Source organism: Scylla paramamosain, chromosome 25 (genome assembly GCF_035594125.1).
Source record: "Scylla paramamosain isolate STU-SP2022 chromosome 25, ASM3559412v1, whole genome shotgun sequence".
In the NCBI taxonomy this organism is placed as follows: Eukaryota; Metazoa; Arthropoda; class Malacostraca; order Decapoda; family Portunidae; genus Scylla; species Scylla paramamosain.
The window spans coordinates 758,240-775,000 of record NC_087175.1 but is presented as its reverse complement, the minus strand read 5'-3'; the positions used below and the strand labels follow the sequence as shown (position 1 = coordinate 775,000).

Here is a 16,761-nt window from a genome sequence, read left to right as displayed (position 1 = left end):
TCCCTTCTTTTCAAGATTCTTCTCTCTTTCTTCGTCTCAAAAAAATCAAAGTACATTCTCTCTCTCTCTCTCTCTCTCTCTCTCTCTCTCTCTCTCTCTCTCTCTCTCTCTCTCTCTCTCTCTCTCTCTCTCTCTCTCTCAGCATCCCTTCCTCTTCATAAATTTTTCTTCCTCTCTTCCCCAAAAGATTCATAGTTTCTCTCTCTCTCTCTCTCTCTCTCTCTCTCTCTCTCTCTCTCTCTCTCTCTCTCTCTCTCTCTCTCTCTCTCTTGGCACTAAAGCTAGTTTAATGTTTCGTCTTACTCCACAACACAGAAATCTAACTCTTCTTCCTGTCTGCTTTGCTCTCACCGTCTCTCTCTCTCTCTCTCTCTCTCTCTCTCTCTCTCTCTCTCTCTCTCTCTCTCTCTCTCTCTCTCTCTCTCTCTCCCCCTCGAGGTCCTTGGCACTGTCTGTCTGGTCTCATGAATGCCAGGCTAGCTTGTGTCGCCATCCCAGATTTGGGTGCCAAGTCCTCTCTCTCTCTCTCTCTCTCTCTCTCTCTCTCTCTCTCTCTCTCTCTCTCTCTCTCTCTCTCTCTCTCGTTGCGTCTTTTTTCTTTTCCTTCTCTTTCTCTGTAGTGTCTCCTCCTCCTCCTCCTCCTCCTCCTCCTCCTCCTCCTCCTCCTCCTCCTCCTCCTCCTCCTCCCTCCTCCTCCACATCAGAGGCTGCACACAACACTTCTTCCTATTTTTCATATGATCAAAGAGAGAGAGAGAGAGAGAGAGAGAGAGAGAGAGAGAGAGAGAGAGAGAGAGAGAGAGAGAGAGAGAGAGAGAGAGAGAGAGAGAGAGAGGGGGGGGCTGTACCCAAGGCGATGACACACGCTTGGGAATGCCCGCAGGAGGAAGAAGAGAGGGGAAAGGGAAGAGGAAGATGAGGAGGAGGAAGAGGGGAAGGGCTGTGAGTGAGTGACTATGTGTGGAATGCTAAAAGTTGAATCAAACTCTCTCTCTCTCTCTCTCTCTCTCTCTCTCTCTCTCTCTCTCTCTCTCTCTCTCTCTCTCTCTCTCATGATTACTATAGCACTGTATATGTATAAGCATGTGTATTAATGTCGTTATGAATACTGGATGGATAATGAACAGGTAGTGTTTGTATATATGCATGAAGGAAGTCACTGGAATACACATACATACATACATACATACGTTCATATACATACTGATATATTTAAGGAGAGAAATAAAGACGAACAGATGGAGAAAGATAAAACGGAAAGGGAAGGAAAGATACGGAATAGGTAGATTGATAGACAGACAGACAGACAGACAAACATATAAATAGATAGATAAGTAGATAGATAAAAACTATTAATCCTACAAGTAAAAAATAAATAATCTTACAACCAACTTCTGCTACCACCACCAGCATCACCACAACCACCACCACCACCACCACCACCCTAACCCAATACCGCAATTTCAGAGGACGAAGTAGACGTGGTATCCTGCCCAGAACAGGACATGACCACCACCACCACTACCACCACCACCACCACCAACTCGAGACTGCTCCCTCCCGCCACCCAGACCCCAGCCACCACCACCACCACCACCAAAGCCTCTGTGGACGTGAAGCGACAACTGCAGCTGGCGATTCAAGAGGCGGTGAGGAACAGGCAGAACAAAAATGGCGTTGCGAGTACTGGTGGTGATGGTGGCGAGGTGGCGGCCCCTACTAGACTTGTTTCGGTGAAGATCAAGACACAGGGCAAGCCAGCGGCGTACACCAAGAGAATGAGGGACTATCATTCTGAGGTACGGTGCTCGGGGCTTGTTTTTTTTTTTGGGGGGGGGGGGAGGGGAGGGGATAATTGGGTTGTTGTTGTTTTTTGGGTTAATGTTTATTTTTGCTTGTTTCTATTCATTATTATTATTATTATTATTATTATTTGAATTTTTTTTTTCTTATTGCTGTTCAAATATTATTTTTTTCATTTAGTTTCATTTTTCTTTTTCTCTTACTGTTTAACTACTACCATTACTACTACAACTACAACCTTAACACTATCACATACACAGCCCGCCCGCCCGCCCGCCTGCCCACACACACACACACACACACACACAACTTCCCTAACTCATTCACAGCCTTCATTTCCTACCACGCAGCTCAGGTGCACCAAACACTGCTCTGTATTCCGAAAACAGCGACTCGCAATGGTAAATAGACCGCAAGAAAAATAGGAATCAACCCAAACTCATCGTATTCTCACGGGAAACTATCGCGACTCTGCCAAATCTCCGCTATTTCTCAGATTTTTAGCCACATCACGTCCAATTACCACGACTGCAGCACCTCACTTAGCTCTCATGCATATTTTACCATTAGATTAAGTAGACACTCACATAATGCTGAAATAAAGCAGATTAGTAACGTACGAACACAGCACATGGCACGTAAGACAACCCTGCTTATCCCGCCCGTCATTACATCATAAATACTCGTAAATAAATAAACTCCCAATGTTCATTAGCTCGTATTTACCTTTGCTATCCCCCCGGTGTCCTTCCCTCGCAGCCACAGATACGGACAGGCCTCCAGATCGGCGATGTGCCACGATAATTCACGGACTCACTCACGCGTAATATTACGTCGACCATTGCTCGTCTCGAAGTGATGGTGGTGGTGGTCTTCCAGTCAGATGAAGTTCTTTTTTATAATAATATCGTAATTAAAATGTGTTAAAATATTCTAAATGCGTGATTTTGTATATATTTTTTTGTAATTTGGTTTTATTTGTTTTTTAGATTTAGTTTGATTGTGATATTAAAAGTTGGTTTAAATAGTGTTACATTTTTGCTATGAGAAAACGTAGTTATTGAAAGAAGAATCGTCATCTATCATGCATACAATCTTCCTTTACTACTAATTATTTTAGTTTCATATTGTAATTTTTGTTTAGTAATTTTGTGCGTCGTTCAAATCACCAAAATATCGACATTGGCATGAATTAACATTTTCTTGCACTTTTGTAACTGCTGTAAGATAAATATATAATGAAATAAACGGTAATATCGAGAACTAGAATCGTAATTCTGAAATATATAGGTAGAAAGAAGAGAGGGGAGGAGAGGAGATAGGGAATGAGAAAAGGAGAAAAAAAAAAAAAAAAGGGCTATATTGACTCTTAAATATTCTTTCTCATATATTTTGAGCTTCTTTTCTATAATTGTTTGTTTATTTTCTTTCTTAATCTTTACTTATTTCCCTATTCATTTGTTTGTTTACCTTTTCATATTCATATTCTATCTTATTTCAACTATCTTATCTTTTCCTTCCGTATCCAAACTGTCACGTACATTATCCTATCAATTCTTAATCCTAATCATCTTTTTTCCCAACCCAACATGCATATTTCTATCATTTTACCTCTTATCCTTTCCTTATCACATTACCCACCCAGTCTTTATCCTAACTACCAATACAGGCATTCCTAATCTATCCTAACTCAACTTTTAGCATTACCAGTCCTAAATCATCTTAAAAAACATTCCCAACCTATCCTAACCAAACCATAAGTCTTGACAAGCCTAATTAAACATATCTAGCGTACCCCGCCTTTAACTGCATGACTCTACCAAACACAAGTCATTATATATAATACCTATCTACTCTTCCCTAACTCTCTCACTAACCTTCCTAACCCAGACAGCTCAGTAAACACAACCTATTCTATATTTACCCATTCATCCACATAGATATACCTTTGAATACATTTCTTACTGCTTATATCCATATCTAATTTATGTATCTAACCTATCCTAACAGTACCACAAAGCCTAACAATCCCAACTACATAATTGCCTTTTACAGATCATTACACACACACCTAACTTATTTCAACTCTTGTATTGAACCTAGCTACATAACCCTTCCTTCTGCTGGCTATCCTGACTATGATATCTACCTTAACAGTCCTATATTCTCTTTGTAAACATGTCTTGCCTCCTCTGACATGCCCTTTTCACCTTGACACCTCTAATTATGTCACCTTTCCCTCTGCTGTGTACCTAAACAATCATAAATTTTCATAACAAACATATGTGTACTATTTTAATTTTACTGTCAGTCTTAGCTAGGTTATATAATGCCTAAGTACTCATTACAAACAAAAATAACTTCTTGTAACCTTTCCTAACAATGCTTTTTAATTGTTAACAACCCCAACTAAACAACAAACATGTCTACCCTAACCTAACAAGCTTATATAATGCCTAATAAGTCTCCTTAGAGCCACATAACCTCACAAACCCAACCAAAAAATGCTAACAACCTTAACTGAACAACCAGCACAACTTTCCCTACCCTAACTTTGCCTAACCAATCACTACAAACACACACAACCTCTCATAACCATCCAAACATCACAAACAACCCTTAACAACCCTAACTAGACAACAAACACATCTAACCTACCCTAACAATCTTATATAACACCAAACAAGACCCTTTAAACCCACACAACCTGACAAAACCCAACCAAACGACCTTAACATCCGTAACTCAACAACCACTTCCCCGGCAGGTCGTCAAGTCCACCAAGCACAGGAGGAGGAACAAGGGGGACAATGACGAGGGGCGGCGGTCGGTCCACAACTCCCTGGAACGGCAGAGGAGAGTCGACCTGCGGAATGCCTTTGAGACTCTCCGCCAGCTGGTCCCAGACACCAAGATCCAGGAGAAGGCCCCTAAAGTGCAGATTCTGAAGAAGGCAGCCCTCCATTGCAAAAACCTCCAGCAGGCAGAGCTCCGACTGCTGCGGGAGAAGGAGAAGCTTAAGAGACAACTGCAGGAGCTTGAGCAGAGGAAAGCTTTGTGTTGTGGTACCTCCAGTTGAGCTTAAGCCTCAGAATTCTACATATTTCCTGTTTATTTTTAAGTTTGTTTGTGTTTCCTCTCGGTTTTTATAATTTTTTTTACTCTACGCTCTTTGTTCTTTATTTTTCTTGTCTGTGCATCCCAGCGTTCCTCTTCTTCCTCCTCGTCGCTTCTTCCTCTTGTTTGTACAGTTAGTGATAAGGCTAAATGATTTTCTATAGTGAGTGTGTATATAATAATTATCCGATTACTAGGAACTATTTCTATTACTACTACTACTACTACTACTACTACTATGAGGGGAGCATTCATTGTAATATTACTAGCCTGTTACTTGAGTGTCTGTGTGTACATGTGTCTGTAAGTGTGTGTGCGTGTGTGTGTTTACTCCTAGTGCCTGACATGGAGTCGCCAAAAAGGACCCTAGGAAGGAAAAAAAGGAATTATTATTATTTTTTATTGAGTTTTGGCGACTGATGCTTTAATTAACTACGGCTAAAAAGAAAATGAGAGATTTTTTTGTACTGTTTTGAGAGAGACTGAGAGAGAAAGGGAGAAGAAAGGATAATGTTGATGTTTTCTGATAAATTTTAAAAAGTTGGGACTTTGAAAAGGAACAGAAATTTACAAGTAGAATTGTGGGAAGAAGTTGGGAAGAGAAGTTAAATTTTATCTGAATATTATTACTGTTTATCTGAGTTACTTGTGATGGAATTCAATGAGAGGGAGAGAGAGAGTGAAAATAGATGATAATTAGCTAATCTTGTTTCATATCATTTAATTTTTTGATGGTGAAATAATCTTGTTGAAGCATCAAAATTATTATTATTATTATTATTATTATTATTACTGATGCTGGTGACGATTGGTGGTGGAAAGAACAGACTGATTTTCTTTCCTTTTTCATTATCATTAATATTTTATCTTTTCTATCTTTATTGAGGAGGCGTTGTGGTGGTGGTGGTGGTGGTGGTGGTGCAGATATAGAGAGGAGAGGCTTGTGTGTTTTCTCTTATTATTATTATCATCATTATTACTTTTTCTATCTATATTCATGTGGAGGAGTCTTTTTTTGCTTAGTTTCTACTGCAGGAATTATACCAAAGTGCACCGCTGCGTGTGGTGGGGCGCCTGTGTTCCTCGGAGAGAGAGAGAGAGAGGGAGAGAGAGAGGGGTGAGAGAGAGAGAGAGAGAGATGCGTAGGATGTCGGTAACACCTGTGCTTTACCGAGACACAGAAAATGATGAAAAAAAAAATGATAACTCAGTTGTATGTTCCTTAAGTTATATATTATATAAATATATATTATATCTATATTGCTTGCCATGATCTTAGGATACTGTGTGCTGAGAGAGAGAGAGAGAGAGAGAGAGAGAGAGAGAGCTTGTGTGAGGCTTGGAGGCTGTTTTAGACTGGTGGGGAGTGACAGACAGACAGACAGACAGGCCACACACTAAACTGCCTTAACAATACATCATTTTAACCATGCAGAGCCAGTGTCTGACAGACAGACAGGCAGTAAAGGAGGCTGTGGTGGGGAGTGACAGACAGACAGACAAACAGACCATATACCAGACTAACTTAGCAATGCAAGACACAGAGACAGACACCTGAAGTAACAATGCAATGACAAACAGACAGACAGACAGACACACAGCCTTAACCTTTTTGAGTAATGAAGTAACAATGCAGTGTTTTGAGGAGCAGTGACAGACAGACAAACAGACAGACAGACAGACAGACACACAGCCTTAACCTTTTTGAGTAATGAAGTAACAATGCAGTGTTTTGAGGAGCAGTGACAGACAGACAGACAGACAGACAGACAGACACACAGCCTTAACCTTTTTGAGTAATGAAGTAACAATGCAGTGTTTTGAGGAGCAGTGACAGACAGACAGACAGACAGACAGTAACTCACACTTAGGTCACTTCTTTGCCGCAGTGAGCTCATTCACAGGTCAGCCCAGGAGAGGAGAGGTAGAAAGTGAAGATTTTGTAGGAAGAAAGATAAAGTTTTATCCCAATCCAACACACCCAGACCTAGCTTAACCAGACCCAACCCAGTATTCAGAGCAGGCACAAAGTCATGACCTAACTTAACCTAACACAGTATTCAAGGCAGGCAGAAAGTTAAGATTTTGTTAGAAGGAAGTTAAAATTTGATCCCAACCCAACCCAGACCAGACCTAACCTGACTTAACACAGTATTCAAGACAAGCAGAAAATTAAAATATTGTTAAGGGAAACTTAAATTTTATTGCAACACAGACCAGACCAGACCTAACCCAACCTAACCTAACCAGACCTAACCTAATATTCAAGGCACAAGAAAGTTGACGTTTTGAAGGTGTACAAGTCAAGATTCCTATGGTAACCCAACAGCCAGACAAGACCAGAACCTCCCCTCTCCCCGCCCCCCACCTCCCTAGCGTGCATGCCAGCAGCCTCCCAGCCTCCCAGTGTGCACGAGAAGACCCGTACCTGTGTGTGCGTGTATGTATGTGTGCGCGTGTGTGTGGTCCCTACTTCCATGATTCTCATTCGTCTAATGGCAGACAAAAAAAAAAAAAGACAGAGGTTGTGGGTGTGTTTGTACGTGTGTGCTTGTGTGCGCGTGTGTTTGTAGTGAAGATAGCGCTGCATTGGTGCTTTAAGGAGACTTGGGCTGCTGTGTTGAGGCCTACAAGAGACAGTTAGGCCTATCCTCCTCCCTTTTGATAATGTTTTGATAACTTTATATATATACCTTTAGGCGAGGAAGCCTAGCCAAGCCTTGTACTGTATGTATGCCCGTGTTCAAACCTGTGTGTTTTGTATCTACTGTTTTCTTGAAGCTTGGTTGCCATATATATGTGTATAGAGAGAGTGTGCATGTGTGTGTGTGTGTGTGTGTATGTGTGTGTGTGTGTGTCTGTAACTTTTTGTACTTAATGCATAAGATTTAGTGTACAGCAGTGCCTGATCCTCTCCTTAAGCACATCACATGCAGAATAATGCTCAACGTAATTAGTTTGAAGGATAAATAGTGAATACATAATGTTGATATAGAGGTAGATAACAAAACAACCCATTTGCTACACCATTTTGTATGTTGCCTGGCTGGCTGTCACGAGGCCTTCTGACCCCCTCCTGCCCATTGCTCACTTTTGTACTTACTGCTGCTGCTGCTGCTGCTGCTGCTGCAACGAACAGTTAGCCGCCACCTGCTGTGGACAACCCTAAAACATTGGTGATGTTGACAGGAAGCATTGTTTGTCTGTTGCTGCACCCTGACAGTCGTCAAGGCAGAATCAAAATGAGAGATTGTACGTGCGTGTGTTTGTGTGTTTGTGTGTGGGTGTGTGAACCTTTGTCAGAGGAAATATTGAAAGGTTTAATTCATTCACACACTTGTAACTTAAATATATCATGAACTTAACTATTTAACATCAGGAAAAGTGATTATACTGTTAAAATTATAACTTAATGATACAAAATCTATTCACATTTATAATGTAAACTAAATTTAATTAAGTAATTGATGATTTCAAGAGGGCCTGTGCTGTGCTGAGGGCCCTGTACCCTGTAACTGTACCCTGCCTCCTGCCAGTGGCCTCTCTCCACCCACCCCACCCTGCCAGGCCTACAGGAGGGCAAGCCTGCACCCACATTAGCACAGGCTGTGCAGGCAGGCAGGATATACGTAAAAATATACAGAGAGATGGCCACATGCAGGGACAGAGGCATGTACACACGCACGCACACACACACACATACACACGTATATCCAGAATATGTAGTGTAAATAAATAGGAATTTGTACTTTTACAGATTTTTTCACATACATAAGCTCGATTATTTTTTTTCAATATTTTTTTTTATTTTATTTTACTTTGTTTTTTATTTATTTTTTTTTTATATATTTTTTTTTTGTCCGGACGTTGTGTTTTGCTGGCGGGGTGTGCCGCCCCGCCCCGCCAGTCCCCCACACCCCCATTTGCCCTGGGTCTCCGTGCACACCAGCTGAGTTTGATGCTGAACAGAAACAAGAAAATGAAAAAAAAATGAGAGAAAAAAAGTAAAAAAAATGAAATATAGATCTATTTTTTCACATTTTCAGCGTACGTAGCGTTAGTTTAGGCGTGTTTGGAAGCGTTTGGACTTGCAACGTGCACGGTGGCTCACTCACTCTTTCTATAATGAATGTACAAATTTTTGGGCCTGTTTTGTATCATGTAAGGTCAAAATTTATAGTTATGCATACATACATACTATTATTATTATTATTCATTATTGTATTCATTATTCATTATTATTGTTATTGGTCCCCCTCCCTGTTTGTCCCAGTTCAAAGTGTGATCAACCCAGTCTGTTAGGTCAAAATTTACAGCCATACATACATACATACATACAAACTGTTCACTATTCACCATTCCTGGTATTGGTTCCCCTGTTTACCATCCCAAGGTGAGATCAAAACAATATTATTACCTTTTATTTTTATTTTTATTTTTTTCCCCTCACATTTTAAGCTTTACCAAATTGTCTCCCATAGCAAGCGAGGAAATTTGGACCCTTTCAAAGATTCCTCGCTCCACTCACTCCAATACAACACAAACAAGAAAACCTAACCAAAAACAAACCTACCTGCCCCCCTGGCCCCCCCTTCCCCCTTTTATAAATTTGTAAGAATTGCCATTTTTCATATCTTTAAGTCTGAATAGGAAGAAGAAGAAGGAAAGAAAAAGAAATGTTACTATTTGGTTGAATGGAAAATTGTTTTATGGAGAAATTTATCAATCTTTTTATTATTTGAAGTCATTTATTATTATAGCAACATGTTATGAAAATAAATATACCAGCTATACAATCCACCTGTTTGTTTGTGTTCCTTGCAGGGAGGTGGAGGGAAACAGTGGAGGGGAGGTGGAGGGGAAAAAATGAATGATGGAGAGAAAGTAAAAGAAATGGAAGGAAAAGTACAGGAGAGATGGAGAGAAGGGGGGAAAAAATAAGGGGAGGAAAAATACTGGAGGTGAGAAAATACTGGATGGATGGAGAGAAAACTGAGATATGGAAGAAAAATAGTGGAGAGATGGAGAGAAACATACTTGATGGAGATGAAGGGAAAAATAAGGGAGAAGTAGAAACAAAAATACTTGGAGGAAAAAATATTGCAGTGAAGGAGAGAAAATACTGGAGACATGGAGAGATGGAGAAAAAATACTTGGAGAGATGGAGAGAAAAATACTAAAAAAAGAGAGAATTTCTAGCATTGGAGAGAGAGATACTTTCCTCTGATCGCCGCCCCACGTCCTTGTCTCCTTTGTTCCTCCGCCTGTGCTTCGTGGACTTCACAACCTGCCGGGGGATTGACTTAGAGAGAATTTCTAGCATTGGAGAGAGAGAGACTTTCCTCTGATTGCCGCCCCACGTCCTTGTCCACTTTGTTCCTCCGCCTGTGCTTCGTGGACTTCACAACCTGCCGGGGAATAGACTTATGAGTTGGGGTTTGGTGAGGTTGTGTGTGTCTATTGGGATTCATTATGTGTTGGAAGAGTTAGGGGCTGGAGTAGTGAGTGGGAGAGGCAGGGACACTTTTTTCACGAGTACCTGCGCAATGTCTGGAGTGTGGCAAGCCCTTGTGGGTATAACAGACCTGATAAGATTGTCCTGTATATGTTACGGTATGATCTGATGAGGTTGTGGTGTTTAAGTTACGTTATTTGGGTTACTGGAGGGCGTGTGTGGCCAAAATACCCCAAAACACACTCAAAACACAAGACACCCACAAAGTTTACCCAAACTGCACTCAGAACATCCTTAACTACAACAAAACTCACCCAAACACACACAAACTACACTCAAAACAACCCAAAACACACCCAAAACATCATTAAATACAACTATAATGACCCAGACACACCCAAGAGATTCAAAATATCCCTAAATACAACAAAACTCACCCAAAAACACACACAAACTGCACTCAAAACAACCCAAAACATACTCAAAACATCCTTAAATATAACAATAATGACCCAGACACACCCAAGAGATTCAAAATACCCCTAAATATAACAAAACTCATCCAATTACACCTAACACACGTTTAAAACATTCAAAATACAATGAAAACATCCCAACAATACCCAAATATATCCACAAAACTCACCCAAACACATCCAAAACACCGAAAACACACTCAAAACACCCCACATCACTTCAATACCCAAAAAAAAACTCATCCAAACACATCTAAATCATGCTAAAAACACCCAAAAAGCACTTAAAACAGCCTGATATGCCCACAAAACTCACCCAATATAACCAAAACACGCTAAAAGCATCTAAAACACACACAAAACACCACATAACACCCTATATAAGGGGAGAAGTGGAGACAAAAATACTTGGAGGAAAAAATATTGCAGTGAAGGAGAGAAAATACTGGAGATATGGAGAAAAAAATACTTGGAGAGATGGAGAGAAAAATACAAAAAAAAAAAAGAGAGAATTTCTAGCATTGGAGAGAGAGAGACTTTCCTCTGATCGCCGCCCCACGTCCTTGTCCCCTTTGTTCCTCCGCCTGTGCTTGTGCTCCGTGGACTTCACAACCTGCCGGGGGATTGACTTAGAGAGAATTTCTAGCATTGGAGAGAGAGAGACTTTCCTCTGATTGCTGCCCCACGTCCTTGTCCACTTTGTTCCTCCGCCTGTGCTTCGTGGACTTCACAACCTGCCGGGAGATAGACTTATGAGTTGGGGTTTGGTGAGGTTGTGTGTGTCTATTGGGATTCATTATGTGTTGGAAGAGTTAGGGGCTGGAGTAGTGAGTGGGAGAGGCAGGGACACTTTTTTCACGAGTACCTGCACAATGTCTGGAATGTGGCAAGCCCTTGTGGGTATAACAGACCCGATAAGATTGTCCTGTATATGTTACGGTAAGATCTGATGAGGTTGTGGTTGTTAGGGGGTAGTCACAGCCTGCCCTCTAAAGACAACTCTCTTCCTCCACACAAAACTACAAGCACCTAATAACACACACACCTTTCACTCAAAAAAATTTAAAATCATGGCGACTCCTACACCAGCCTCGGAGTCCCCATCTGGGGAGGGGACCATAAATGTCCCCAGGTCGGACTGCCTTTCCGTCGACGACCGTAAGTGTCTTGACACCCCCCTCAACTTTTTCTTCATTAACTTCTGCAACATTCGCGGTCTAAGATCTAATTTTCAATCTGTAGAACACCACCTCTCCTCTTCTAAACCTCATCTTCTTTTCCTCACTGAAACTCAGGTGTCTGAGGCAACTGACAGTAGCCCCTTTTCTGTTCCCTCCTACTTTCTCTATCCTCATTTTCGATCCAAAGCTGGATGCTGCGTTTATGTGCGCAATGACTTAACCTGCTCTCGTGCCCACGCTCTTGAATCTTCCGAGTTTTCCACCATCTGGCTTCGACTACAGAGTCATTCTCATACTAAATTTATCTGTGCTGTATACCTCTCTCCTAACTCCTCTGACTATAAGAAATTCTTTGACTACTTAACTTCCAAAGTGGAGCACATTCTGACCCTCTTCCCTTTTGCAGAGATCTCCATTCTTGGAGACTTCAATGTTCACCACCAGCTTTGGCTTTCCTCTCCCTTCACTGACCATCCTGGTGAACTAGCCTACAACTTTGCTATCCTCCATGACCTAGAGCAATTGGTGCAACACCCTACTCGTATTCCTGACCGTCTTGGAGATACGCCCAACATTCTTGACCTTTTCCTGACCTCTAATCCTTCTGCTTATGCTGTTACCCTTTCTTCTCCGTTGGGCTCCTCCGATCACAATCTCATATCTTTATCTTGTCCTATCACTCCAATCCCTCCTCAGGATCCCCCTAAGCGAAGGTGCCTCTGGCGTTTTGCCTCTGCTAGTTGGGGGGACCTGAGGCGGTATTTTGCTGATTTTCCTTGGAATGACTACTGCTTCCGTGTCAGAGACCCGTCTTTGTGTGCTGAGCGCATAACAGAGGTGATAGTGTCTGGCATGGAGGCGTACATTCCTCACTCTTTTTCTCGTCCTAAACCTTCTAAACCTTGGTTTAACGCAGCTTGTTCTCGTGCTATACATGATAGAGAGGTGGCCCACAAAAGGTACTTAAGCCTTCCTTCACCAGAATCTCATGCACTTTATATTTCTGCCCGGAACCATGCCAAGTCTGTTCTCCAACTAGCCAAAAACTCCTTCATTAACAGAAAATGTCAAAACCTTTCAAGATCTAACTCCCCTCGTGATTTCTGGCATCTAGCCAAAAATATCTCCAATAACTTTGCTTCTTCTTCTTTCCCTCCTCTACTTCAACCAGATGGCACCACTGCTATCACATCTATTTCTAAAGCTGAACTCTTTGCTCAAACCTTTGCTAAAAACTCTACCTTGGACGATTCTGGGCTTGTTCCTCCCTCTCCTCCACCCTCTGACTACTTCATGCCTCGTATTAAAATTCTTCGTAATGATGTTTTCCATGCCCTCGCTGGCCTAAACCCTCAGAAGGCTTATGGACCTGATGGGGTCCCTCCTATTGTTCTCCGAAACTGTGCCTCCGTGCTTGCACCTTGCCTAGTCAAACTCTTTCAGCTCTGTCTGTCAACATCTACCTTTCCTTCTTGCTGGAAGTTTGCCTACATTCAACCTGTTCCTAAAAAGGGTGACCGCTCTAATCCCTCAAACTACCGTCCTATTGCTTTAATTTCCTGCTTATCTAAAGTTTTTGAATCTATCCTCAACAGGAAGATTCTTAAACATCTATCACTTCACAACCTTCTATCTGATCGCCAGTATGGGTTCCGTCAAGGACGCTCTACTGGTGATCTTCTGGCTTTCCTTACTGAGTCTTGGTCATCCTCTTTTAGAGACTTTGGTGAAACTTTTGCTGTTGCCTTGGACATATCAAAAGCCTTTGATAGAGTCTGGCACAAAGCTTTGATTTCCAAACTACCCTCCTACGGTTTCTATCCTTCTCTCTGTAACTTCATCTCAAGTTTCCTTTCTGACCGTTCTATTGCTGCTGTGGTAGACGGTCACTGTTCTTCTCCTAAATCTATTAACTGTGGTGTTCCTCAGGGTTCTGTCCTGTCACCCACTCTCTTCTTATTATTCATTAATGATCTTCTAAACCAAACTTCTTGTCCTATCCACTCCTATGCTGATGATACCACCCTGCACTTTTCCACGTCTTTTCATAGACGTCCAACCCTTCAGGAGGTAAACATATCACGCAGGGAAGCCACAGAACGCCTGACTTCTGATCTTTCTAAAATTTCTGATTGGGGCAGAGCAAACTTGGTATTGTTCAATGCCTCAAAAACTCAATTCCTCCATCTATCAACTCGACACAATCTTCCAGACAACTATCCCCTCTTCTTCAATGACACTCAACTGTCCCCCTCTTCTACACTGAACATCCTCGGTCTGTCCTTTACTTATAATCTGAACTGGAAACTTCACATCTCATCTCTAGCTAAAACGGCTTCTATGAAGTTAGGTGTTCTGAGACGTCTCCGCCAGTTTTTCTCACCCCCCCAGCTGCTAACTCTGTACAAGGGCCTTATCCGTCCATGTATGGAGTATGCTTCACATGTCTGGGGGGGTTCCACTCATACTGCTGTTCTAGACAGGGTGGAATCAAAAGCTTTTCGTCTCATCAACTCCTCTCCTCTAACTGACTGTCTTCAGCCTCTCTCTCACCGCCGCAATGTTGCATCTCTTGCTGTCTTCTACCGCTATTTTCATGCTAACTGCTCTTCTGATCTTGCTAACTGCATGCCTCCCCTCCTTCCGCGGCCTCGCTGCACAAGACTTTCTTCTTTCTCTCACTCCTATTCTGTCCACCTCTCTAATGCAAGAGTTAACCAGTATTCTCAATCATTCATCCCTTTCTCTGGTAAACTCTGGAACTCCTTGCCTGCTTCTGTATTTCCACCTTCCTATGACTTGAATTCCTTCAAGAGGGAGGTTTCAAGACACTTATCCACCAATTTTTGACCACTGCTTTGACCCTTTTAGGGACTGGCATTTCAGTGGGCATTTTTTTTATTAGATTTTTGTTGCCCTTGGCCAGTATCCTTCCTACATAAAAAAAAAAAAAAAAAAGTTACGTTATTTGGGTTACTGGGGGGCGTGTGTGGCCAAAATACCCCAAAACACACTCAAAACACAAGACACCCACAAAGTTTACCCAAAACGCACTCAGAACATCCTTAACTACAACAAAACTCAACTAAACACATACAAACTGCACTCAAAACAACCCAAAACACACACAAACTGCACTCAAAACAACCCGAAACACACTCAAAACATCCTTAAATACAACAATAATGACCCAGACACACTCAAGAGATTCAAAATACCCCTAAATATAACCAAACTCACCCAATCACACCTAACACACGTTTAAATCATTCAAAATACACTCAAAACATCCCCACAATACCCAAATATATCCACAAAATTCACCCGAACACATCCAAAACACGTCTTTAATCATTGAAAACACACTCAAAACACCCCACATCACCTCAATACCCAAAAAATTCACCCAAACACATCTAAATCACGCTAAAAACACCCAAAAAGCACTCAAAACACCCTGATATGCCCACAAAACTCAGCCAATATAACCAAAACACGCTAAAAAAACATCCAAAACACACACAAAACACCACATAACACCCTACAATACCCACAAAACTCACCCAAACACTCAAAATATCCAAAACACACTCAAAACACTCTGAGCTTCCTAACCATCCACAAAATTCACCCACACTCAAAACACTCAAATTCACCCAAAATACCACACAACTCATTGAAGCACAACACCACAGAACATCACAGAATACGCGTAAAACACACCAAAACGCACCCAATACACCCCACTCACACTCAAATACACCCAAAGGACCCCACACACACACACACCAAAACTCACCCAAAACACTTACAGCACCCAAAACAAACTAACAGCACCTTAACATATTCCCAGACACACCCAAAACACACCAAAACACTCCACAATATACTTAAAACACTCCACAAGACTAAAAACACGTAAAATACACCTAAAAACATCCTAAGCGAAACTTAAAACACCCTAAATTCACCCCCCACCCAAAAAAAAAAAAAAAAAAAAAAAAACAGCAAACATACATCCTAAACACACCTAAACACCCCCAAAACTCAAAACACCCAACACTCCTAGATACACCCAAAGCAGTTAAAACATTCAAAACACACGAAATATTAGAGAAAGGCAGGGCAAGAAGGGAAACTAAGCTAAACATTGGTATTTACCCGTTATGCCTCCTCCTCCTCCATTTCTCCTTACTTCTTCCTTCTCCTCCATTTCTATATTTTTTTTTCCTACTACTACTACAACCTACACACCTGAGTATGGAAACAGCTGGAAACACCTGAAAAACACTGGAAATTAAGGAAAATACTGACTAGGAAACACCGGAACCGAGCGGGTCCCGGCTTGATGACGTCACAGGCGAACTGCCACCAGCCCGCTGGCTTACGTACGTAACGTATTTCATTTTAAAATTGACCCTTAGAAAAAATGAAGCTAGGCTCGAATGCATTATATATTCTGACTTGACAATTACTTAAATTAATATTCACAATATCAAAACATCTCCAGCCTGAGTAGTTGTAAAAAAATATTAATATGAAATATGGAAAAGTGTTGGAACCTTTGACACTATTAAAACCATTGAAAAGTCCACCCACTTCACTTTACAACAATGAAAAAACACTTTAAAAAATCTGAACTATTTTTTAAAACAATGTAAAGTTAGTTACAAGCTGAAATTGAGAAATAAAGAATCTAAAAAATGGCAAAATCAACACTTTTAACGGG

General features: G+C 41.4%; 1 protein-coding gene across 1 annotated transcript in view; it reads left to right on the top strand.

Annotated features, from left to right (window-relative positions):
• The window catches only part of LOC135113054 (transcriptional regulator Myc-B-like), a 20,065-nt gene extending 10,349 nt beyond the window's left edge, over positions 1-9,716 (top strand). The window contains exons 3-4 of the mRNA XM_064027992.1: positions 1,468-1,799; positions 4,571-9,716. Coding sequence (XP_063884062.1) covers positions 1,468-1,799; positions 4,571-4,882 — 644 coding nt within the window. The 3' untranslated portion in view covers positions 4,883-9,716. The remainder of the gene's footprint in view (positions 1-1,467; positions 1,800-4,570) is intronic.
• Positions 9,717-16,761: the final 7,045 nt, after the last annotated feature.